The sequence below is a fragment of the Calonectris borealis genome, chromosome 2 (genome assembly GCF_964195595.1).
Source record: "Calonectris borealis chromosome 2, bCalBor7.hap1.2, whole genome shotgun sequence".
NCBI lineage: Eukaryota > Metazoa > Chordata > Aves > Procellariiformes > Procellariidae > Calonectris > Calonectris borealis.
Genome location: NC_134313.1, coordinates 170,094,336 through 170,119,083, shown reverse-complemented (window position 1 = coordinate 170,119,083; position 24,748 = coordinate 170,094,336). Strand labels below are relative to the sequence as shown.

The following is a 24,748-nucleotide window of genomic DNA, read 5'->3' as shown; positions in this document are numbered from 1 at the left end:
CTTTATCAAACAGACCTTCATTTTAGGCTTTAAGGCGAAGTTCTGTTAAGCTGGAATAGCCATAAACTGCATCCCCATGGGGGGATTTGCTGCTCTAGCTGTACGAGCGAAAGTTGAACGGTGTGGACCAGCCTGGAGATATTGGGGACATCCCTGTGCTGAGAACAAGGTGCTGAGAAGAAGGTTTCTGAGTGAGAAAATATAGTTGGGAGTCTTTTTCCTATTGATTTTCGAGGGTCTCGGCGGTGCCTGTGACCGCAAAGGGAGCAGCAAGGAAAGCTTCTGTAAAAGCGGGCAGACATTTACACGCCAGATTCAAAACCTTTGGGATAAAAAAGGTGCTGAGGACTGGGGCGATGCTCGAAGGGCTTCGCCTCGGGGCAGTCGTGAGCTGGCTGCTTCTGCCCGGAGTTTTCGTTGCTCACTCAAACCCCAAAATCCCTATTTTCAGGTGCAAAACTTCTCTGAAACCGTCAATACCTCGTTCCTAAATTAACACCGGCCGCGCAGCTTTGGCTGACCTCACGGCGACGTGGTTCTTACTCACTTCAGAGCTTTAAATCTTGTTCTTCTCGGCCAGGATCGCCTGAAGGTTGGGCTTTTCCCGGTCCTGGAAATAATGTTGAATTCCCACGTGGTCGTAGCTTGCTTGCCGCCGCCTCCGTAACGACGCTTCCACCGTGAAATTGCAACCACATTCCTTGGATTTTTTTTACCCTCCTCCTCCCCACCCCGCACCTTTTCCAAGAGGGATTAAACCCACCGGCATCGCAGCTCCGGCCATCCGGCAGCTGCTGCTGCTATTCCTGGTGTCTCCCGGCTGCGGGGCACCGCTCGCCCCGGCAAAATGCGTGCGATGGTGGCAACTGGGGTATTTTATTTCCTCCGGAGCGTGTTCAACGCGCTTCTGAGCATCATCTGCTCCCTTCTTGATGCCCTCAAAGCCCCGGCGGGGCTGGTGTTGCCGCAGCTGGTGTCCGCGGTGGGTGAGCTCGCCTGGGGCTCGCGCGCCGGTATGGTGATTTTGATGGAAAGGCACAAGCGGTGTGCGAAACCACGCTCGCTATTTCCCTTCAAAACACATTTTAAAACCCGCTTTTTCCCCTGGAAAAGGGGTTTCATGAGAGGGCGGCCTGGCGGAGCGCTTGGGGAGGTTGTCAATGCCACGGGGCTGGATGTCGAAGTTTTTGCATCCTTTTAAGATGCAAAAAGCTTGGATTTATTGCGTGGATGTTTTCGTGTCTCTGCCCATCGGTACCTCCTGAAGAGCACAGAAAGGTCGGCATCAGCGGAGCAGATCCCAGCAACCTTATCCCATCTGCCGGAGAAGAGCATCATGCAAAGGCTCCTTGGAATTTCCCAGCACGTTTGGCTTCTCGCTCCTCTCCCACCGTCACCCATCCCAGCATCTAACAGCATCTTTGCCCACCTCTCCATCCCCACCTCTCCTCTGCAGGGTTTTTGCATAAGCAGCAAGGCTGATAAATGCCAATACCACCATTTTGGGGGTCTCTTCCTGCGTTACAGTTTTCCTGGCGGGCGGCACGGCTTTGGATTACGGGAGCGCTTTGGAGGGGCTACGGGGGAAGCGCTGCGGTCACGTCACGGCAGGCTAAAGCCCTTCGATGAGGAGGTTTTTATGTTAAAATAAAGATTAATTTTAGCATAAGGAGAAATTAGCACCTTTGCGCAAGAAGTAGCTTAGAAATATAATTTCTATTTTTCCTCCTTTTGCCCCCAAAAATTTTGGCACTGATTTTTGCCCCCATCCCACTTGCTTTGGCCAAGGGGAGCAGGATTTGGCCTGAGCTGCCAGCCGGTGCTGGCTGCCTGGAATAGGCAGCACTGCCCGCGCCGGGGCAGGGACCGCAGCCGTGCGTCGGCTCACGGCTTTCCCATCCGTCAGGCTTGGTGCTCAGCTGGGGTTTGGCTTCTCCTTCCCGCCCCGGTCCCCAAAAAGTGCCCTTTTCCCCCTCCAGGTCACCCCCGCAGCCCAGGCAGCTCCCACAGTTGTGGTGGGAAGCGATGGAGCTCGAAATCCCAGGAGCATTTAGTCCCAGGCTTAATCCAGCCAGGCCAGGCTTTATTTTTGCATTTACTTTCTTTACACGCATCTTTATTTGGCCTTTGCAGCGCTTCCCTGCAAGCTCCTCCGAACCCATCCTCCGGCTCTACTTAAGCCAGCTAATTAGCGCTGATTATTTATAACATCCTTTGAGGGCTAAATTAAAATCCTGTCATTACCAAACTGACCCGCATAGAAAATAACTCCTTCCTTGTGCTGGCTCGGGGAATTAAGAGAAATTCGGGTGTGCCGGCGAACCCGGAGCTTGGTGATGGAGAAGGGGTCGGCGATGGAGAAGGGCTTGGTGACGGGAGGTGGCAGGGCTTGGTGACGCCACCGCGCCGGTGCCGCGCCGGGAGCCGGCAGGGAGCCATCTGCTCCCCATTACCAACCTTTTGATGTCGGTACCCGAGCCGCGGGCAGGGAGCGGCGAGCTTTGATGTGCGGCCAGCCCAGAGACGCACCAGCGCTCGCTCGGGACAGCCCTCGGCAATAAAACTTCCCCGGCAAGGGTTGATTTAAGCTCCGGCGTTCGTTTGCTTACGGGACTTTGCAGCTCTGCCCTCCAGCCTCAGCCAGGCGCGTCTTTGGGGTTTGAAAGGGATGAGATGCTTTTTTTTCAGTGTTAAATACTTTAAAAAATTGGGTTTTTTTTAATTAAAAGAAATAGCAGGACACCTTCAAAGAGCAGAAGGAGAGGGCAATCCTCCCCCGGCTTTGCAAGCCTTTAACAAGCCCCTTTGCTCTCTCCATCTTTAAAATCCGAGTCGTGATAACCCACGGTACCCAAACCCCTCCCGAAAACCAGCGCCGGAGGAGAGATTCTGCTTTTTGCTCTCTTAAGGCTTCGCGGAGGTCGCGGGGCTCCAAGGCAAAGCCCGCAGGGACGGGCGTGCGTGGGGAGCAAAGGGATGCTTGCCGGGATGCAGCGGGTGCAGTTTCTACTCCGTTAATTCGGGCGGCAAATTAACTCAGGTGGTGCCTGTGCTCCGGGGGGTTAGTACTCGCAGGACCAGCCAGAAATTCCTATAAAATTCACTTTATCCTCTGCAGTCGTCTATATCTAAAGATAATCTTCTGTAAATGCTCACCGGTGGGGTCCCAGCCGTCGCAGCGATTTCGGCACGAGGGCTGACGGTGTGCCGGCACGCCTCTCCGGCGGGGATGGTTCTGCCGCGGCCGATAGCTGCCGCCGAGCGCCTGGCTTTGATTAACGGGCTGAATAAACGAGCGTTGCTCAAACAGCCCCCGGAGCGGGGTTAGGACAGCGTCCCCCCGGCCTGGGTGTCCGGCCGTGCTGGATTCATCCCTGCAGATCATCGTTGGGCCGGTAATTAGGCTTTAACGTGCGTGAAATAAATGGGGAGGGGGGGAACCTCCACTTTCCTCCCCCCTCGCCTCCAGCTAAACGTAACACCCCCGGCGCCGGGCTCCCCCGCTCCAAACCAGCCCGACTCCCGCAGGACCGGCTTGTGCCCTTTTTCCAGCCTTTTTTCCAAAGAAAACAAGAGCGCGGAGCGGCCCCCGCGCCTCCCCGGGGGCTGTGCTCCAGCCCAGCGCCGGGAAGCGTGCCGGGACCGGGCTGCGGAGCACACCGGCACCGTGCTGGGGAGTCTGCTGGGACCAGGCTGGGAAGCGCTCCGGAATTGGGCTGGGGAGTGTGTTGGGATCAGGCTGGGAAGTGTGCCGGCGCCGGGCTGGAGAGCGTGCCAGGACTGAGCTGGGAAGCGCACCAGGACCGGGCTGGGAAGTGTGTTGGGACTGGGCTAGGGAGCACGACGGGACCGGGCTGGCGTGCTCCCAGGGCCAGGCTGGGAAGTGGCCTGCTTTGGGGTGGGGAGCATGCCGGCATCGGGCTGGGAAGTGCCCTGGGACTGGGCTGGGAAGCGTGCCTGGAATGGGGTGAGGAGCATGCCGGCATCGGGCTGGGAAGCTCACCAGGATCAGGCTGGGAAGTATGCCTGGATTGGACTGGGAAGTGCACTGGGACCAGGCTGGGAAGTGTGCTGGGAATGGTCTGGGAAGCTCACCGGGATCAGGCTGGGAAGTATGCCTGGATTGGAGTGGAAAGTGCACTCGGACTGGGCTGGGAAATGTGCCGGGAATGGGCTGGGAAGCTCACCGGGATCAGGCTGGGAAGTATGCCTGGATTGGACTGGGAAGCGTGCCGGGAATGGGCTTGGGAAGCTCACCGGGACCAGGCTGGGAAGCATCCCTGGATTGGACTGGGAAGCGTGCCGGGAATGGGCTGGGAAGCTCCCTGGGAGCGGGGCGGGAAGCACCTGGCTGTGGGGCAGGGGTGGGCGGCGGTGGCCGTGTCCCCGGGGGGGACGGGGACAGGGAGGGCCCCGCTCGCCCCGGCACCAGCTCCGTCCCTGCGTTCCCCCTTTCCAGTCTTCCAAGAAGCCCAAGACGGCGGAGGCGGACACCTCCAGCGAGCTGGCCAAGAAGAGCAAGGAGGTGTTCAGGAAAGAAGTGAGTGTCCCCTGCGCCCGGGGGTTGTCACCGTCCCCCGCTCGGGGACGCGTCACCCCGGGGCTGGGGCGGGGAGGGGCGCGGGGCCGGCGGGCGAGGGCAGGGCCGACGCAGCTCTCCTCTGGCGCAGATGTCGCAGTTCATCGTGCAGTGCCTGAACCCCTACCGCAAACCCGACTGCAAGGTGGGGCGCATCACCACCACCGAGGACTTCAAGCACCTGGCGCGCAAGGTGACGGCGCGGGGGGCGCGGGGGGCGCGGGGGGGCGCGGGGGCGCGCGTCGCCCCTCCGGCCCGCGCGTCTTGGAGGACGAGGGAAGGGAAATGGCAATATTGGGGGAATAATAGCCAAAATTGGGGGGATAGTGGGAAATATTTGGGGAATATTTGGGGAATAATAGGAAATATTTGGGGAATAATAGCCAATATTTGGGGAATAATGGGAAATATTTGGGGAATAATAGCCAATATTTGGGAAATATTTGGGGAATAATAGCCAATATTTGGGGAATATTTGGGGAATAATAGGAAATATTTGGGGAATAATAGCCAATATTTGGGGAATATTTGGGAAATAATAGCCAATATTTGGGGAATAATAGCCAATATTTAGGGAATATTTGGGGAATAATAGCCAATATTGGGGGAATAATAGCCAATATTTGGGGAAAATTTGGGAAATAATAGCCAATATTTGGGGAATAATGGGAAATATTTGGGGAATAATAGCCAATATTTGGGAAATATTTGGGGAATAATAGCCAATATTGGGGGAATAACAGGAAATATTTGGGGAATAATAGCCAATATTTGGGGAATATTTGGGAAATAATAGCCAATATTTGGGGAATAATGGGAAATATCTGGGGAATAATAGCCAATATTTAGGGAATATTGGGGGAATAATAGCCAATATTGGGGGAATAATAGCCAATATTTGGGGAAAATTTGGGAAATAATAGCCAATATTTGGGGAATATTTGGGGAATAATAGGAAATATTTGGGGAATATTTGGGGAATGTTTAGGGAATAATATGAAATATTTGGGGAATAATAGAAAAATATTTTGGGGAATATTTGCGGAATAATAGCCAATATTTGGGGAATAATAGCCAGTATTTGGGGGACTATTTGGGGAATATTAGAAAATAGTTTGGGGAATATTTGGGGAATGAAAGCCAATATTTGGGGAATAATAGCAAATATTTGGGGAATAGTAACCAATATTGGGGGAATAATAGGAAATATTTGGGGACTATTTGGGGAACAATAGGAAATATCTGGAGAATATTTGGGGAATAATAGAAAAATAGTTTGGGGAATATTTGGGGAAAAATAGCAAATATTTGTGGAATAATAGCAAAATAGCTTGGGGAATAATAGCAAATATTTGGGGAATAATAGCAAACTAGCTTGGGGAATCCCCAAGACTTGGGTCATTGGGAATATTGGGAATAACGATGGGTATTCCCGGCCCCTCCTCTCCCGCGCAGCTGACTCACGGCGTCATGAACAAGGAGCTGAAATACTGCAAGAACCCGGAGGACCTGGAGTGCAACGAGAACGTGAAACACAAGACGAAGGAGTACATCAAGAAGTACATGCAGAAATTCGGGGCCATCTACAAACCCAAAGAGGACACGGACCTGGAGTAACCACCTCCTCCTCTCTTCCTCCTCCTCCTCCTCCTCCTCCTCCACCTCCCCATCGATGCCGCACGCAGCCAAACCTTGGAATACCCGATTCTGCCAGGATTCGCGATTTTAAACCACCAACCTGTGAATTTTATTTTATTTTTTTTTTTTTTTAAAAAAAAAAGAAGATAAACTTCGTTCCCTACGGCGTGAGGCGGTTTGTGCTGCCGGGGCGATGCGGAGGAAAAGCCGGGCTTTGCTAAGCCGGGCTTTGCCGGCTCCCCTACCCCGGCGGTGCTGTCACCGTGCGTCACCAAGCTCTGTATTATATTTTAACGTATATGTGAATATATTGATAATTTTTGTTTCTTTTTTTTTTTGCTTTTAGCCCAAGACGTGCCGATACCACGGGAACACTTTGTAAGGATAGTTTCGGGGTTATTTTTTTTTTTTTTCCTGGTTGTTTTCCTCGGTTTTATTTTTGGTTCTGCGAAGTTTAATCTGTTTTCATGTAAATATTGCGGAGCGGGGCTGCCCCCGGATTTCTGGCAGGCCTCGTGCTATGTTGATAAGATTGATTTTACTGCTTAAATCATTTTACTTTATCCAATTTTTACGGAACTTTTTATGTAAAAAAAAAAGAGAAAAAAAATAAAAATAAAAATGACAAAAAATCAACACCGGACCCGGCCGCGAAAGAGGTTCGGCACGGCCGGGGCGGGGTGCTGGGGGGACCTGGCGGTGGCACTGGTGGGGACACGGTGGCCTGGCTCGGTCGTCCGTCCCCTCCCGCTCGGGGACCCCCCTGTCACCTTCAGCATCCCCATGAGCCCCGAACCCCCGTGAGGAGGAACGGGTGGGGGTTTTGGGGTGACCCAGCTTGGGGCAGGGGTGCCAGTGCGCATTTTGGGGTTAAAACGGCTCTTTTCCATCTTTTCCTCTTTTCTATGTGGCATCTCCGGGTGCTACCTGCCTTGGGGTCTTTGGGGGTGTCCCCCCCTTTTCCAGGGCCACCCACCCCCCTGCTGTCCCTATGGGGACAGATGTGGGACATGCGCTGGGGGACACACGGACGCCTGAGGACAGATGTCCTGGGGACATGCCCGTGGGGGGACATACGGACACCTGAGGACACAGGTCCTGGTGACATGCGCTTGAGGGGACGCATGGACACTCGTCCTGGTGACACGCTTGTGGGGACACATGGACACGTGAGGACACACATCCCAGTCACACGCGCTTGAGGGGACAAATGGACACCTGAGGGGACACATCCTGGGGTCACAGGGGCCCCTGAGGGGACGCATCCTGGTGACATGCACTTGAGGGGACACACAGACACCCAAGGGGACACATCCTGGTGACACACGGACACCCGAGAGGACACATCCTGGTGACATGCGCTTGATGGGACACATGGACACCCAAGGGGACACATCCTGGTGACACACGGACACCCGAGGGGACACATCCTGGTGACACATGGACACCCAAGGGGACACATCCTGGTGACACACGGACACCCGAGGGGACACATCCTGGTGACACACGGACACCCGAGGGGACACATCCTGGTGACATGCGCTTGAGCGGACACACGGACACCCGAGGGGACACATCCTGGTGACACACGGACACCCGAGAGGACACATCCTGGTGACATGCGCTTGAGGGGACACATGGACACCCAAGGGGACACATCCCAGGGTCACATGGATACCCGAGGGGACGCATCCTGGGGACACACGGACCCCCGAGGGGACACATCCCAGGGTCACACGGACACCCGCGGAGACACACGGACACCCGCGGGGACACATCCCGGTGACACGCGCTCGAGGGGACACACGGACACCCGAGGCCACGCATCCTGGTGACACACAAGTGACACATTTAATGCGCCCACCCAGGGCCCAGCCGCGTCCCCCGGCTCCCCCGCCCTCCGCCACCACCCTCTGCCCCCACACCGGGGCCACCGAATTCCCCCCGTTACCCCCCCCCCCCCGCCCCCCCTAAAAAAGTACAAAACCCCCTTAAAAACCCCCGGGGCTCCGGGCAGGGCACAGGGCGGGGCGCGCCCGCCGAGCCCGCCCCTCACCTCACACGGCGGAGGTGGCGTCCCCCGCTCCCGCCAAGCGCCGGGCCGCGTCCTGCCGGCCGATGGCGGCCAGGGCCTGGCAGAGGGTCTCCAGGGTGGCCCCCTCGGCGCCGGCCCAGGCGCTGAGCAGGGTGCGGGCGGGCGCCCGGCCGCGGCCGAAGGTGCCGATGGCGTCGGGGCCGAAGCCCAGGCGGGCGGCCAGGCTGCGCCAGTCCCCGCCGGGACCCCCGCTCTCCAGCAGCCGCTCCAGCTCCTCCTGCCGCTGCGGCGGCACCGCGCTGAAGGGGTGGCCCTCGGGGCGGGGGGCTGCGGGTGGGGTCACAGTCGGCACCCCAGATGGCTGCCCGGCGGTATTTCTGTGCCGGAGGTGCCGCCGGCTCCCGGGAGAGGGAGACTCACCGGGGCATGGGTGCTCCCCGACCCCCCTGTGGGTGCTCCCCAGCCCCATGCAGGTGCTCCACAAGTCCCCTTTGGGTGCTATCTGGGACATGGGTGCTCCCCAACCCCGTCCAGGTGCTCCCCGACCCCGCTTTGGGTGCTCCCCAACCCCGTCCAGGTGCTCCCCGACCCCCCTGTGGGTGCTCCCCAGCCCCATGCAGGTGCTCCCCAAGTCCCCTTTGGGTGCTATCTGGGACATGGGTGCTCCCCAACCCCGTCCAGGTGCTCCCCGACCCCCCTTTGGGTGCTCCCCAGCCCCATGCAGGTGCTCCCCAAGTCCCCTTTGGGTGCTCCCCAACCCCGTCCAGGTGCTCCCCGACCCCCCTTTGGGTGCTCCCCAAGCCCATGCAGGTGCTCCACAAGTCCCCTTTGGATGCTATCTGGGGCATGGGTGCTCCCCAACCCCTTCCAGGTGCTCCCTGACCCCTATTTGGGTGTTACCCAACCCCATTTGGGTGCTCCCTGACCCCCATTTGGGTGCTCCCCAGCCCCATCCAGGTGCTCCCCAAGTCCCCTTTGGGTGCTATCTGGGGCATGGGTGCTCCCCAACCCCTTCCAGGTGCTTCCTGACGCCCATTTGGGTGCTCCCCAACCCCATCCAGGTGCTCCCCAAGTCCCCTTTGGGTGCTCACCAACCCCATGCAGGTGCTCCCCAAGTCCCCTTTGGGTGCTATCTGGGGCATGGGTGCTCCCCAACCCCATCCAGGTGCTCCCTGATCCCCATTTGGGTGTTACCCAACCCCATTTGGGTGCTCCCTGACCCCCATTTGGGTACTCCCCAGGACATGGGTGGTCCCCAAGCCCACCCTGGTACTCCCCAACCCTGTTTCGGTGCTCCCTGACCCCATCCATGTGATCCCTGGGGCACGGGTGCTCCCTGACCCCATTTGGGTGCTCCCCAACGCCATTTGGGTGCTCCCTGACCCCCATCTGGGTGTCATCCAACCCCATCTGGGTGCTCCCTGGGGCATGGTTGCTCCCTGACCCCATTTGGGGGCTCCTCAGGGCATGGGTGCTCCTTAACCCCGTCCAGGTGCTCCCCAACGCTATTTGGGGGCTCCCTGACCCACTTTGGGTGCTCCCCAAGCCCGTTTGGGTGCTCCCCAGGGCATGAGTGCTCCCCAACTCCATCTGGGTGCTCTCCAGAGCATGGGTGCTCCCTATTTGGGTCCTCCCTGGGGCATGGGTGCTCCCTGACCCCGTTTGGGTGCTCCCTGGTGCAAAGATGTACCTCACCCCATCAGGATGCTCCCTGGAGCGTGGGTGTACCCCAGCCCAATGTGGGTGCTCCTTGGGTGCTCCCCAACCCCACCCAGGTAAACCCCAAGGTAGGGATGCTCCCCAACCCATCTGGATGCTCCCTGGGGTGTAGGTGCACCCCAACCCCATATGGGTGCTCCACAGGCCATGGTGGCACACCAAAACCATCTGGGTGCTCCCTGGGCCATGGTGGCACCCCAAACCCATGTGGGTGCTCCCTTGGCCATGGTGGCACCCCCACCCATCTGGGTGCTCCCTAGAGCATCCCAACCCCATCCAGATGCTCCTGGGGACAGATGCACCCTGACCCGCACCCACCCATGAACTTGGGTGCTCCCCAACCCCATCTCAATGACATTGGGGGACAAAACACCCCGGACCCCCACCCTGGGATGAGTGCCCCCCCCCCCCCAAAACCCATCGCTGGGTGGTTGGGTGCTCACCCTTGCCGGGCTGGTGGGGCTCCTGCAGGCTGTGGGTGTCGAGGAAGACCCCGCTGTCACTGTGCAGCTTCTCCCCCTCGGGTGACGTCCCCAAGTCCCCTGCCCGCGCCTTGGCCAGCTGCTGCTTCTGCCTGCACGTGTGCCAGCTGCCCGCGGGGTGGGGGGGTCACCCAGGGTGACCCCCACCCTCCCCACCGTCTGTGTCCCCCCCAAACCTACCACTTGAAGGCCACGTAGGCGAGGAGTCCCACCACCACGGCGGCCAGGAGGGAGCAGTAGACGGGGATGATGTCCTTGCCGGTGGCCTCGGGGGGTGGTGGCACGAACTCGGGGGTGGCAGGTGAGGGGTCCCCCGTCACCGGCTCCCCGGGGGGGGCCCCCTCCGTGCGCTCCAGTTCCTCGTCTATGGGGGATGGGTGGGGGTCCCCCACAAAGATTAGGGGAGTCCCGGTCCCACCCCTGCCTCAGTTTCCCCTTGCAGGGTGGATTGTGGGGCGGGGACACCCCAAATACGTTGGGGTGCTGCAGCGGTGTATGTCCCCCCCCCAAATGCACCCCAATGGCGTGCCTCCCCCCCCCCCCGTGATGCAGCCCCGCCCATGGGGAAACTGAGGCACGGCCACCCCCCCCACACCCCCACCCTTGGGTGCCACTCACGGGTGCAGAGGGTGTCGCGGGCGGGGGTGCAGGGCCGGGCCGGCGGCAGCGGGCAGGGGGTGCAGGGCTGGCAGGGCTCCACCGCGCTGCTCACCGCCGAGAAGGTCCGGTCTGCCGCGGGTGGGGGGTGAAGGTGCTGAGTGGGTGCTGAGTTGGGGGGGGGGGTATGGGGGGGGTGGGGGGTACTCACTGTGGGCGCAGGGCTGGCAGCGGGTGTCGGTGTGGCCGCAGGGCTCGGTGACGCCGAAGCCGGGGGGACAGGGGGTGCAGCACCCACCCGCCGCCGTCGTCCTCCCGCTCTCGCACCCCCCGCCCCGCCCCGGCACCTGCGGGCACAGGGTGGGGGGTCCTGCCTCAGTTTCCCCTCCCCGGGGAGGGGGGGGACCGTGACCCCCAGTTGCCCCCCTCCAAACCCCCGCTGTGTGTGTCCCCTCCCCCCATGGTGGGGGCTGGTTTGGGGGTTCTGGGGCACCCCGTGGTCCCGGGGCGGGGGGGGGATGGGGGAGGTGGGGGGGTGCTCGGGTGGGTGCTCGTGGGACAGCCCTGCGTGTGCCCGGGGTGGGGGGGTAAAACAGAATGGAGTGGGATGAAAGGCTAATGGATAACAACAAAAAAAACCCAAAGAAATAATAAACTGAAAGAAATAAAACTGAAAAATCAAAGAAAAAGAATAAAAGTAAATAATCAAAAAGAAAATAAAACTAAACAGGAATAAAATACATTGAAATGAAATGAAAGAAATAAAACGAAATAAAATGAAATGAAATGAAATAAAACGAAATAAAGTGAAATAAAGCGAAATAATATGAAATAAAGTAAAAAAACAAAGTAAAATAAAATAAAATAAAGTAAAATAAAGTAAAAAATAAAATAAAATGAAGTAAAATAAAATAAAATGAAATACAGTAAAATAAAATTTAAAACAAATAAACTGAAAGAAAAGGAAATAAAACAAACCAAAATGCACCAAAATACAATAAAATAAAACAAACCAAAATACAGTAAAAAGAAGAAATACAACAAAAAGCGAGGTGAAGCGGAGCACCGCGGGGCAGCGGCCGGCCCGGCGGGTCCCGGGGCGGCAGCGGGGAGCCCCCTCCCATCCCCTCCCGTCCCGTCCCGTCCCGTCCCGTCCCGTCCCCGTCCCCGTCCCCGTCCCCGTCCCCGTCCCGTCCCGCCCCGCCCGGTCCCCCCGCACCGGGCAGAGCAGCAGCAGCGGCAGCAGCAGCCGCGGCACCGCCCGGCCCCGCCGCATCGCCGAGACCCGGGCCCGGCCCCGGGACCCCCTCGCTCCGCTCCGAACGGCTCCGATCCGCTCCGAACGGCTCCGATCCGCTCCGAACTGCTCCGATCCGCTCCGGGTCCCCTCCGGCTCCGCTCGGTCCGGCTCCGGTCCGCTCCGCCTCGGTTCGGCTCCGCTCGGTCCGGTCCGGCTCCGCTCGGCTTCGCTCGGCTCGCTCCGGTCCGCCTCGGTTGGGCTGGGCGCGGCTCGCCCCGGGCCGGGCAGGGCGGGGCGCTTCTCCATTGGCTGCGAGCGGCGGGGCGGGGCGGGGCTCCGGGCGGAGCTCCGCCCCCCTCGGCTCGGCTGGGCTCGGGTCCGGTTCGGGTCTCGCTCCGGCTCAGCCCGCGGGCCACCGGCTGGGACCGGGGGGACGGGGTCCCCCCCGCCACCTCCCCGCGGCCCGTCCACCCCCGCCCCGGGGGCAAAAGTGCCCGGAAATGGGAAAAGCAGCTTTATTGACCCCGGTATGGGGAGGGGGGTGCAGCACCCCGGCGTGGGTGCAGGGGCTCCCTGTGGGTGCAGCACCCAGCGTGGGTGCAGGACCCCGGCGTGGGTGCGGGGTCTCGGCGTGGGTGCGGGGTCTCGGCGTGGGTGCAGCACCCCGGCACGGATGCAGGACCTTGGTGTAGGTGCAGGGTTTCGGCGCGGGTGCAGCGCTCTGGCTTGGCTGCAGGACCTCGGCATGGGTGCAGCACCCTGGCATGGATGCAAGGCCTCAGGGTGGGTGCAGCACCCTGGCGTGGGTGCAGGGTCTTGGCGTGGGTACATGGTCCCAGCATGGGTGCAGGGTCTTGGTGTGGGTGCAGCACCATGGTGTGGGTGTAGGGTCTTGTTGTGGGTGCACAGGCTCAGCATGGGTGCAGCACCCCAACATGGGTGCAGCACCCTGGCATAGGTGCACAGTCTTGGCATGGGTACATGGTCCCAGCATGGGTGCAGGATCTCGATGTGGATGCAGGGTCTTGGTGTGGGAGCACGATCTTGGTGTGGGTGCAGGACCTCAGCATAGGCGCAGAACCCTGTATGGGTGCAACGCCCTGGCGTGGGTGCAGCACCCTGGTGTGGGTGCATGGCCTTGGTATGGGTGCAGGAGGCTGGCATGGGTGCAGAACCCCCATGTGGGTGCAGGGTCTTGGGCGTGGATGCAAGCCCTTGGCATGGGTGCAGCACCCCAGCAGGGGTGCAGCACCCTGATGTGGGTACATGGTCTTGGTATGGGTGCAGGATGCTGGCGTGGGTGCAGCACCCCGGCATGGGTGCCCAGTCTTCGCATGGGTGCAGAGTCTTGGTGTGGGTGCACAGTCTCGGCATGGGTGCAGGGTCTCGGTGTGGGCGCAGCACCCTGGCATGGGTGCAGCACCCTGGCATGGGTGCAGCACCCCGGCAGCTCCCACTCTTCTCCCTACCAGCCGCGGACGGGGTGCCAGAGCTCCACCACCTTCCCCCCGGCGTGGACGTAGTAGACGGGGTGCATGGCGGCGGTGGCGCAGGCCTGCGGTGGGCAGGGATGCTGAGCCGGGTGTGGCAGGGCGTGGCGGGGCGTGGCGGGGCGTGGCAGGGCCGGTACTCACATGGAAGGGGATGAGAGCCAGGATGCTGCCCAACGGGAAGCGCCCAAAATCCAACCGTCCATCGACAGCTTCCACCTGCCCGTGCTCCTGCGTCAGCCCCACCAACCTGCGGGGACTCACCATCACGTCCCCACCCGTGTCCCCCCCCCCCCACGCCACCCACGGCGCTCACCTGAGCTGCGGGTGCCCCTCGACGGCGGCGCAGCCCATGGGTGCCTGGTCCCGGCCGTGGAGGCTGAGGGCAGCCCACCCGCAGTCCACCAGCAACTGGTTGCGGTGGGGGTAGTGACCAATGACCCTGGTGAGGACACGGATGGCCACCTCCTCCAGGTGACAGGAACCCAGCAGGGTCTGCTGAAGGTCTGGGAGAAGAGGGTGCCCAGCCCAGGTTGGGGTGCGTCCCACCCTGGGAGGGGTGACACCAGTGTTGGGTGGGGGATCCTGACCCACTCACCGTAGAAGAGGTAGTTGCCCGGGTGGAGCTCGGTGAGCTGGGCCATCTCCGGCACCGGGTGGCTGCAGGATGGCGTGGAGCCGATGCTGGCCTGGGGACATGGCACGCCCGCCTGCCGCAGCCTGCCGGCACACGGGACCCTCTGAGCGGCCGGGGCATGGCCAGGGGGGACATCACCCCCAGGCACCATGGGGAGCAAGACCGGAGATAGGTCCATCACCCCTGGTCACCACGGGAGCAGGACCAGAGCTGGGTCCATCACCCCTGGTCACTACAGGAGTGGGACCAGAGGTGGGTCCATCACCCCTGGTCACTACAGGAGTGGGACCCGAGGTGGGTCCATCACCCCTGGTCACTACAGGAGTGGGACCCGAGGTGGGTCCATCACCCCTGGGTGCCACAGGAGTGGGACCAGAGGTGGGTCCATCACCCCTGGGTGCTACAGGAACAGAACCAGAGGTGGGTCCATCACCCCTGGATGCCACAGGAGTGGGACTGGAGGTGGGTCCATCACCCCTGGGTGCCACAGGAACAGAACCAGAGGTGGGTCCATCACCCCTGGATGCCACAGGAGTGGGACTGGAGGTGGGTCCATCACCCCTGGTCACTACAGGAGTGGGACCAGAGGTGGATCCATCACCCTGGTCACCATGGGAGCAGGACCAGAGGTGGGTCCATCACCCCGGTCACCATGGGAGCAGGACCAGAGGTGGGTCCATCATCCCTGGGTGCCACAGGAATGGGGCCAGAGATGGGTCCATCACCCCTGGGAACCCTGGGGAGCAGGACTTGCGGTGGTGATGCCTCAGGGAGCCCTCCAAATGTTCAAGGGAGCCATCCAGATGTGGCAGAGAGCCCCCAGATGCAGTAGAGAGCCCCCCCCAAACACTCAAGGCAGGTCGCCTCCCCAGATATGCCAGAGCACCCCTCCGGATGTGCCTGGGACCACCCCCAGATGTGCCCAGGCATTCCCCAAATGTGCCTGAGATCCACCCATATGAGCTGGAGAGCCCCCCCGATGTTTTAGAGCACTCCCAGATGTGTCTGGGAGCCCCCAGATGTGCCACAGCACCCCCAGATGTGTTGGAGACCCCTCCAGAGTGTTCTGGGAGCCCCCGGATGTTTATGGGAGTCCCCAGATGTGCAAGATCCCCCCCCAGATATGCTGGAGCCCCCCCCAAGATGTGCCAAGGTGCCATCAGATGTGCTGAAGATCCATCCAGATGTGCCTGGGACCCCTCCAGATGTGCCAGAGCACTCCCCAGATGTGCCTGTCGTCCCCCCCCTTTATACCAGAGCAATCCCCAGATGTGCCCGGGACCCCTCTCAGATGTACCAGTACATCCCCAGTTGGGCCTGGGATCCTGCCCAGGTATGCCAGAGCCCCCCAGATGTGCTTGGGAGCCCCCAGATGTGCCTGAGATCCACCCATATGAGCTGGAGATCTCCCCAGATGTGTTAAAACATGCCCAGATGTTCCAGGGACCTCCCTGATGCGTCAGAGCACCCACAGATGTGTGCAGGAACCCCTAAATGTGCTCGAGCACCCCCCTCAAGTATGCCAGAGCACCCCCAGATGTGTCTGGGACCCCTCCCAGATGTTCTGGACCCCCCCCACCAAGATATGCCAGAGCACCCACCAGATGTGCTTGGCACCAGCCCCAGATGTGCCTGTGAGCCCCCAGCTGTGCTACAGGCACCCCTAACTGTGCTGGGGACCCCCCAGATGTTCCAGGGCACCCCCAGATGTGCCCAAGCTCTTTCCAGATGTGTCCGAGCAGCCCAGATGTGTTGCCCCCCTCCTTCAAAGGCCACGTGGCAAGGGGGTGCCATGTCCCCACACTGCTGGGCCCGTGGGGTGCATTGTGGTGTGGGGGCAGAGCAGCCCCCCAACTTTGGGGGGGGAGTTGGAGGGGCAGCAGGTTTCCCCGTGTGCCTCAGTTTCCCCACCACAAAACGGTGCCACAACCGGCTGGGGTGGGACCGGAGACCCCCCAGGACGGGTCCCCAGGGGAGCACGTCCCCATGCACCGGGGATGGGGGTCCTGGGGGACCCCACTGCCCGCCCCCCCCTTCCCCCACACACCAGTGGGAACCATCCGGCAGCAATTCCCTCCGGGATGCAAAACCCCGCTGGGACAAAAGGGTGACGAGGGGTGGGAGGGGGACAATGACACAGGTCACAACCTGCCACCAAAGCCACATCAAAGGTGACCGGAGCTGCCAGCATCCTCCTCCGGCTCCCGGGGGGGCTCTGTAGGGCCCCACTTTATGGGGGTGATTTGCATTTACAACCAACCCCTGGGGTTTTATGGGGTGGGGCGGGGGGAGGACACCCCATGGTGGCCAGCTTGACCCCTCCCCCTCCAACCGCCCCCCCCCCCCCCCCTTAACTCTGCCCATCCCTGGCTTTGGGACGCTCACCTGGTGACAAAGTCGAGCACGGCGGCGGTGGTGGCCCGGGCGATGGCTTGGATGGCCGGGACATCGCGGCAGCTGTAGGTGTCCCCGCAATGAGCGTAGACCCCCACCAGTGTCACCTCCTCCGGTGCCTCCTCGGCGATGGCCCGGGCCAGGGACATGGCAGCGGGGTCCGTGGGCCGCACGCCGGCTGCCGGCCAGGAGGAGGGTCCAAGCATGGCTTGGGGGGGGGGCTTTGATGGCCCACGTTGGGTGAGGTGGTGGGGCTGGGGGCTTGGGGATGGGGGGATGTGGGGGCATGGAGCATCCTGGGGGTGGGTGAAGGTGGGGTTTGGGGAGGGGGGGTGGGCTGAAATGTCCCATCATGGGGGCTTTGGGCCACCTTTGCCCATGGAGCATCCTTGAAGAATGACTTTTGGGGGGGAGTGTGTCTTAAATGCGCCATCCTGGTTGGGTTGGTGGGGCTGGGGGCTTGGAGGGACTTGGGGCATCTCTCCCCGTGGAGCATCCTTGAAGAATGGCATTTGGGGGGGATTTCAAATGCCCCATCCTGGTTGAGCTGGTGGGGCTGGGGGCTTGATGTTCGTGGGGCGTGGAGCATCCTTCCCCAGTGGAGCATCCTTATCAATGACTTTTTTGGGGGGGCTTAAATGCCCCATCCTGGTTGGGTTGATGGGGCTGGGGGGGGGACATGGAGCATCCCACCTCATTGAGCATCGTGGGGGTGGGTGAAGATGAGGTTTGGGGAGGATGGGGGGCCTGAAATGTCCCATCAGGGGGGCTTTGGGCCACTTCTGCCCCATGGCACATCCTTGAAGAATGACTTTTTTGGGGGGGTCTTAAACGCCCCATCCTGGTTGAGCTGGTGGGGCTGGGGGCTTGGGGGGGCATGGGGCATCCCCCTTCCATGGAGCATCCTTGCAGAATGACTTTTGGGGGGGTCTTAAATGCCCCATCCTGCTTGAGCTGGTGGTTCTGCGGGCTTGAGGTTGGTGGGGCATGGAGCATCCTTCCCCAATGGAGCATCCTTGATTAATGACTTTTTGGGGGGGCTTAAACACCCCATCCTGGTTGGGCTGGTGGTTCTGGGGGCTTGGGGGGACGTGGGGCATCCCCACCCATGCGGCACCCTTGAAGAATGACTTTTTCGGGGGTCTCAGATGCCCCATCCTGGTTGAGATGGTGGTTCTGGGGGCTTGGGGGGACGTGGGGCATCCCCACCCATGCGGCACCCTTGAAGAATGACTTTTTCGGGGGTCTCAGATGCCCCATCCTGGTTGAGATGGTGGTTCTGGGGGCTTGAGGGGACGTGGGACATCCCTCCCATGGAGCACCCTTGAAGAATGACTTTTTCGGGGGTCTCAGATGCCCCATCCTGGTTGAGATGGTGGTTCTGGGGGCTTGGGGGGACGTGGGACATCCCTCCCATGGAGCACCCTTGAAGAACGACTATTTTTTGGGGTCTTAAACGCCCCACCCTGGTTGAGCTGGTGGTCCTGGGAGGACACGCCACATCCCACCCCACCGAGCACCCTGGGGACAGGTGGACGCATGTCAAGGACGTGTGCTGCCCCATCCCCACATCCCCCCCACCTCCAACCCCCCTGGGGGGATTTGGGGGGGGGGTCACCTACCCCTGCCATTCCCGCAGTCCAGCTTGAGCCAGACGAGCCAGCGCTTGCCGGCGGGCAGCGGGCGCCGGCGCAGGAGCTCCAAGGCCTGGGGGGTGTCGAGGAGGAGCTGGAAGGCGCCGAGGCGCTGGGCCAGGGCGACGCACTCCTCCAGCCGCCCCCCCGGCAGCGGGTAGGCGTAGAGGATGTCGTCGAAGCCCCCCGCCGCGAAGAAACGAGCTTCGGCCAAGGTGGAGACCACGATGCCGCGGCGGGTGCCGCCCGTCGCCAGTTCGGCACCTTCTCTGGGTGGGGGGGGATGGGGGGGGGGCTAAGGGGGTGCTGGGGGGTATAGTGGGGGGGGAGGTTGTGGGGGTATAGTGGGGGGAAGGATGGTGGGGGGATGTTGGGGGGGTTCTGGGGAGGATTTTGGGGGGCTTGCTGGGGGGTAGATGGGGGGTGGTAGGGGGATGCCGGAGGGGAAGGTGGGGGGGGGGCTGGGAGGGTGCTGGGGGATTGCTGGGGGGATGGTGGGGGGGGATGGTGGGGAGGAAGGTGTGGGGATGCTGGGGAGGATGCTGGGGGATGGTGGGGGGAAGGTGGGGGGATGCTGGGAGGATGCTCGGGGGGAGGGTGGGGGGGATGCTGGGGAGGAATGTGGGGGGATACTGGGGGGAAGGTGGGAGGATGCTGAGGGGGAGGATGGGGAATGCTGGGGGGGGATACTGGGAGGATGCTGGAGGGATGATGGGGGGATGCTGGTGTAGAAGGTGGGGGGATGCTGGGAGGGAAGGTGGGGGAATACTGGGGGATTGCTCGGGGGGAGAGTGGGGGGGTAGTGGGGGGGAAGCTGAGGGGTGCTGAGGGGGAGGATGGAGGGGTGCTGGGAGGGATACTGGAAGGATACTGGAGGGATGATGGGGGAGATGCTGGTGGGAAAGGTGGGGGGAATGTTGGGGGGAATAGTGGGGGGGATAGTGGGGGGATGCTGGGGAGAAGGGTGGGGGGATGCTGGGGGGATGCTGGGGGGATAGTGGGGGGATGCTGGGGGGTGCTGGGGGGATAGTGGGGGGATGCTGGGGTGGATGCTGGGGGGTGCTGGGGGGATGCACTCACAGCGTCTTGTGGGTTTTGACGTGGGGGCGCAGGCGGAGGCCGAGGGCCCGGCAGCGCTCCCGCATGCGCTCGGCGTTGCGCCGCATCGTCGCCTGGTCCAGGGTCAGCGCGGGGGTGGGCAGCTGCTCCAGGGGGGCTCCCAGCCACATGCTGGTGCTGCGAGGGGGGGAACCTGCCCTGCACCCAGCCCTGCACCCACCCTGCACCCACCGTCCCCCCCAAACCTGTACCCACCACGCACCCCCTCAAAAAACCCCTGCACCCACCTTGCACCCACCCTGGACTCATCCTGCATCCACCTTGCACCCAAACCAGCACCCATCCTGCACCCACCCCACCCCTGTGGGCACGGAGGTGGCTGCCGTGGGTCCCTGGCCCCTGGGAGGGGACTGGGGGCTGGGGGCCGGTGGGCTGAGCCCCCCCACGGGACCTGGCACCGAGGGGTGGTTTGGGTGGGGGCGGTGCTGGGTCCCCCCCTGGTCACAAATCCAGGGGTTCCCTTCATCTCAGCCAGACACTGGGACTGGGACACCTGGAACTGGGACATGTGGGACTGGGAAACCAGGGAGTGGGACACCTGGGACTGGGATACATGGGACACGTGGAACTGGGACATATGGGACTGGGACATGTGGGACTGGGAAACCAGGGAGTGGGACACCTGGGTCACCTGGGACAGGGACACTGGGAAGAGGGACAAGTGGGACTGGGAAACCTGGGACTGAGACACCTGGGACTGGGACGCTTGGGACTGGGACACATGGGACACGTGGAACTGGGACATATGGGACAGGGAAACCTGGGACTGGACACCTGAGAGAAGGACATATGGGACTGGGATATATGGGACAGGGACATCTGGGACAGGGAGACCTGAGCCCTGATGGGAATGGAACACACGGGACTGGCACATCTGGGATAGGCACATATGGGACTGGGACACCTGGGTCACCTGGGACAGAGATATTGGGACCAGGGACACCTGGCACTGGAACATATGGGACAGGGACACTGGGAACAGGGACACTTGGGACTGGGACCTATGGGAATGGGAAACCTGGGACTGGGACACCGGGGTCCCCTGGGATAGGGACACTGGGAACAGGGCCACCTGGGACTGGGACATTGGAAACTGGGCCACCTGGGACTGGGACATGTGTGGCTGGGCCACCACCTGGGCCCAGGACGCTGGGACAGGGACATCTGTCTGGCTCTAGGTGGGACAGGGACACCGGGGCCCTCGGGCAGTGGGACCTCGGTGTCCCCACCAGCACCCAGGGCACCCACCACAAGGCTGTCCGGGGTGAAGGTCCCGCTGGCACCCTGAGCACCCATCCCTCCCCCTGCCCACCTGTCCATCCGTCCGTCCATCCCTCCGTCCGGCGCCGCGGCTGCTCCCGGCTCGGCTCCGGTGGCTCCGCTGGTGCCCGCTCCACGTGACGCCGTGGGCACCCGCAGCCAGCCTTGGCCGGGGACAGAGGTCGCTGCCGGCCATGGGGCCCCCCCGGGGGTGGCAGGGGCAGGGGAGGACACGGGCGCCGCGGCCGGGGACGCTCAGCCTCCCCGAGACAGCCCAGGGACAGCCTGCCAGCTCCCTGGGGACAGCGGCCGGCTGCGGTGCCCGTGGGGGGGACGAGGAAGGACGGCTGAGACCTTGCGTGCTCGTGCTACATGTGCACGGGGCTGCTGAGACCTCCCGTGCTCGTGACACGTGGGTGAGCGGCTGCCGAGACCTGGCACGTTCGTGACACGTGGGCACAGGGTTGCTGAGGGCTGAGGCCGCACGTGCTCATGACACGTGCGCACACGGCTGCTGAGAGCCCAGCTGGCCCGCGCTCGTGACACGGGGGTGCACGGCAGCTGAGACCCCCCCATACTCATGACATGTGGGTACACAGCAGCTGAGACCCCCCACACTCGTCACACGTGGGTACGCGGCTGCTGAGACCCCCCACACTCGTGACACGCGGGTACACGGTTGCTGAGCCACGACCACGTTCATGGCACATGGATACCCGGCTGCTGAGATCCCCCCCGCTCGTGAATGTGGGTGCACAGATGCTGAGACCCCCCCACGCTCATGACACGTGGGTACAGGGCTACTGAGATCCCCCATGCTCGTGACATGTGGGTGCATGGCTGCTGAGACCCCCCCCACTCGTGACACATGGGTGCACGGCTGCTGAGACCCCCCATGCTTGTGACACGTGGGAATAGGGCTGCTGAGACCCCCCCCCACTCATGACACATGGGTGCACGGCTGCTGAGCCCCCCCGCACTCGTGACACGTGTGTCCCCCGCAGCCTGTGCTGGGATGGCTCCGTAGGACGGGCAAAAACATCGCTGGGGGGGGGATGGCACCGGAGGCGGGGGCCACGGGCGGTGGGGTGTCACCCCCCCGCCCAGGGGGGCAGACGAGGAATCGCACACACCTCTTTCCCATAGATATATTATTATTAATTTTTTTTTTTTTTCTGTAAAAGATCTAAAAATGGATAGAAAAAAAAAAAAGGGGGGGCGGGGACACACCCCCCGGCCGGCTCCTGGCCAGCGGGCATGGCGGGGGGGGACGCGACGTGGCACCCCCCCTTCCCAGCGAGGGGTTCCCGCCTCCTCCTCGCCCCCCGTCCCTTTGCGGGAAGGGGGGACGCGTCCCCCTAAAATTTGGGGGGGGGGGGATTCTGCGCCCCCCACCCCACCGGGGGCTGGATAAGGCCACGGGCGATGGGCTGAGCAGGCAGCACGGGGCTCTCCGACCCCCCCGGCTTTGCGGGGCGCAGGGGTCCCCCCCTCTCTCCGTGCCGGGGGGGTGCGGGGCACCCTGGGTGGGTGGTGGGTGGTGGGTGGTGGGTGCCAGCCTAGGACCTGCCCTCGGCGGGGTTGTACTCCGTCTCGCCGGCCGAGACCTGGGAGATGCGCCGCGTGGAGCGCCACAGCCGCCGGTGGAACTGGCCCGGCCGCACCTGGGGGGGGGGGGATGAGCACCCACCCGATGTCCCTGTCCCCTTCTGCACCCCCTTCTGAATCCCCATTCCCTTTATCCATCCCCGTCCTCATCCCCTTCTTCATCCCCAGATCCTCACCCGCTTCTCCCTGCCCGTTCCCCATGCCCTTCTTCATCCTCATCCCCATCCCCTTCTCCACCCCCATTCCCCATCCTCAGCCCCTCTCCATCCTCATTCTCCTCCAAATCCCCATCCCCTTCTCCATCCTCTTCCACACATCCATCACCCCCAGCCCCTTCCCCATCACGCACCCCCTTCCAAACCCCATCCTTTGCGCCACCCACACTCATCCCCTTCCCCTTCCAAATCCCTATCCCCGTCCCTTCTCCTCTCACCATCCCCTTCCCCATCTGCACCCCCATTCCTTTCCCATCCCCTTCCCTGTCTCCATCTCCACCTCCATCCCCTTCTCCACCTCCACCTCCATCCCCTTCTCCACCTCCACCTCCATCCCCTTCTCCACCTACATCCCCTTCTCCACCTCCACCTCCATCCCCTTCTTCACCTCCACCTCCATCCCCTTCTCCACCTCCACCTCCATCCCCTTCTCCACCTCCATCCCCATCCCCTCCCTTTCCCATATCACCGTCCCTGTACCTCCTGCATCCCACCCCATTCCACCCCACCTCTGTTCCCCTCTGCTCTGGAGAAGAAGGAGGACAAGCAGAGGTCCCCAGCCCAGCAGCACCCAGTGGACATGGAGGCATGACCCCCCCCAACCCCACCACCACCTGGAGTGGGGGTCCACGCTCACCTCAGCGGGCTGCCCAGCCCCCACCACGATGAGCTTGCCGTCCTCCAACCCCACCAAGATGTGACTCTTCTCCTTGGTGACAGACACGCTGTGGACAGGCACCCGCATGGGCATGGGAGGCACGGCCGCCCTGAGGCTGTGAGAAGATGAGTGGTGGGATGGGACCTCTCAAGCCCCCTGGGCACCCCAAGGAGGTGGTTGGGATGGGACAAGGTGGGTGGTAGCCCTCACCTCTGGAGGTCACGGATCTCCAGCCCGCACTGCATGGTCCCCAGCACCACGAACTCCTCCGTCAGGCACATGGCCGTCACCTCCTCCTCCAGCGGGACGGAGGAGAGGTGCTTCCCGTTGACCGAGTAGAGGTGCAGCGCAAACCTGTCCTGAAAGACAGAGCAAAGAGGGGGGAACACACACGCTGACGGTGATGAGGGGGAGGACACAGGGACATCTGGCCATACCTTCAAGCAGGCTCGTTGACCCATGGCGGTTTGGGCTACCACCTGCCCCTCTGGCCCCACGGCCAGGTGGGAGAGGATGGCGGGTGGGGAGCTCTCGGTGGGCGGCCGCAGGGACCGGATGAAGAGACCCCGGCGGATGGTGTGGATGATGATGGTGCCATCCTACGGGAGGAAGGGGACGTTGAGGTGGTGACGGTGGCACTGCCCACCCTGCCGCCCACCCCACCACCCCAGCTCACCTTGGAGCCTGACACCGCCATGTCCAGCTCGGTGCTGATGGCCACGCACGTCACCTCGGCGTCGTGGCCGTACAGGACCTGGACGGGTTTGGGAGCCAAGCCGCTGGAAAACCCACCCTGGCATTGGGGACACGGGGACCTCAGTGACCTGGTGGCAGTGCCCACCACGAGCTCCCCCTGGCTGGAGTGCGGGGTAAGGGTCAACGCCCTACCTGCTGTAGGACCTGCCACACCATGCAGGTGGTATCCCGGGACCCAGAAATGAGGTAGATGCCACAGAGGTCAAGCGCCAGGCAGGTGACAACATCTGTGACACCCAGAGGGACACCATGAGGTGTTGATCCTGTCCCACCGCGCTCGGCACCCCAACCCCGTGGGATGGCACCAAGACGTGTTTTGGGGTGTGGAGATGCTGCCAACCCTAACCCCACCCCGGTTCTGAGATGGAGCCTGGGCTGTCCCTGGAAGATGGGAGACACTGGGAGATGTCCCCTGCCCGCTCACGTGTCCCCTGCCTCCCCCCATGGCCACACAAACCTATCAGGGCATCATCGGACCTTCATCATCGGAGGAGGACATACCTATGTGCCGGGTGATGTGCCCAACGACTTTCCCTTTGGCCAGCGAGGTGACGCAGAGGCTGTTGTCCCAATGTCCCCCGCTGAAGAGCAGCTTCCCATCAGGGGACACAGCCAGCGTGCGGGAGCAGAGGTCCGCGCCGGGGGCAAAAGGGCCCTGCAGGAACCGCTGGGTCCTGGTGAGGAGGG

General features: G+C 62.0%; 4 protein-coding genes across 5 annotated transcripts in view; 1 reads left to right on the top strand and 3 right to left on the bottom strand.

Annotated features, from left to right (window-relative positions):
• Positions 1-6,344, top strand: part of SETD2 (SET domain containing 2, histone lysine methyltransferase) — a 69,194-nt gene extending 62,850 nt beyond the window's left edge. For both annotated transcript variants that reach the window (XM_075144382.1, XM_075144383.1), the window contains 3 exons: positions 4,460-4,540; positions 4,671-4,772; positions 6,035-6,344. In XM_075144382.1, coding sequence (XP_075000483.1) covers positions 4,460-4,540; positions 4,671-4,772; positions 6,035-6,196 — 345 coding nt within the window. In that variant the 3' untranslated portion in view covers positions 6,197-6,344. The remainder of the gene's footprint in view (positions 1-4,459; positions 4,541-4,670; positions 4,773-6,034) is intronic.
• Positions 6,345-8,190: 1,846 nt separating this feature from the next.
• On the bottom strand, positions 8,191-12,596 carry LOC142078419 (tumor necrosis factor receptor superfamily member 16-like). Its single transcript, XM_075140883.1, has 6 exons — positions 12,375-12,596; positions 11,262-11,772; positions 11,072-11,182; positions 10,634-10,817; positions 10,415-10,560; positions 8,191-8,579 (listed from the first exon to the last, which is right to left on the bottom strand). Exons 1-6 carry the CDS (start codon positions 12,594-12,596, stop codon positions 8,275-8,277), a joined length of 1,479 nt encoding a protein of 492 aa, XP_074996984.1. The 3' UTR covers positions 8,191-8,274.
• Positions 12,597-12,792: 196 nt separating this feature from the next.
• LOC142078358 (D-serine dehydratase-like) lies at positions 12,793-21,213 on the bottom strand. Its single transcript, XM_075140825.1, has 8 exons — positions 20,877-21,213; positions 19,526-19,681; positions 18,434-18,714; positions 16,803-16,989; positions 14,379-14,500; positions 14,097-14,286; positions 13,925-14,030; positions 12,793-13,845 (listed from the first exon to the last, which is right to left on the bottom strand). Exons 1-8 carry the CDS (start codon positions 20,894-20,896, stop codon positions 13,756-13,758), a joined length of 1,152 nt encoding a protein of 383 aa, XP_074996926.1. The 5' UTR covers positions 20,897-21,213; the 3' UTR covers positions 12,793-13,755.
• A 561-nt stretch (positions 21,214-21,774) lies between these two features.
• Positions 21,775-24,748, bottom strand: part of NBEAL2 (neurobeachin like 2) — a 28,988-nt gene continuing 26,014 nt past the window's right edge. The window contains 6 exon segments of the mRNA XM_075144380.1: positions 21,775-22,488; positions 23,285-23,420; positions 23,516-23,904; positions 23,982-24,098; positions 24,194-24,288; positions 24,563-24,735. Coding sequence (XP_075000481.1) covers positions 22,384-22,488; positions 23,285-23,420; positions 23,516-23,904; positions 23,982-24,098; positions 24,194-24,288; positions 24,563-24,735 — 1,015 coding nt within the window. The 3' untranslated portion in view covers positions 21,775-22,383.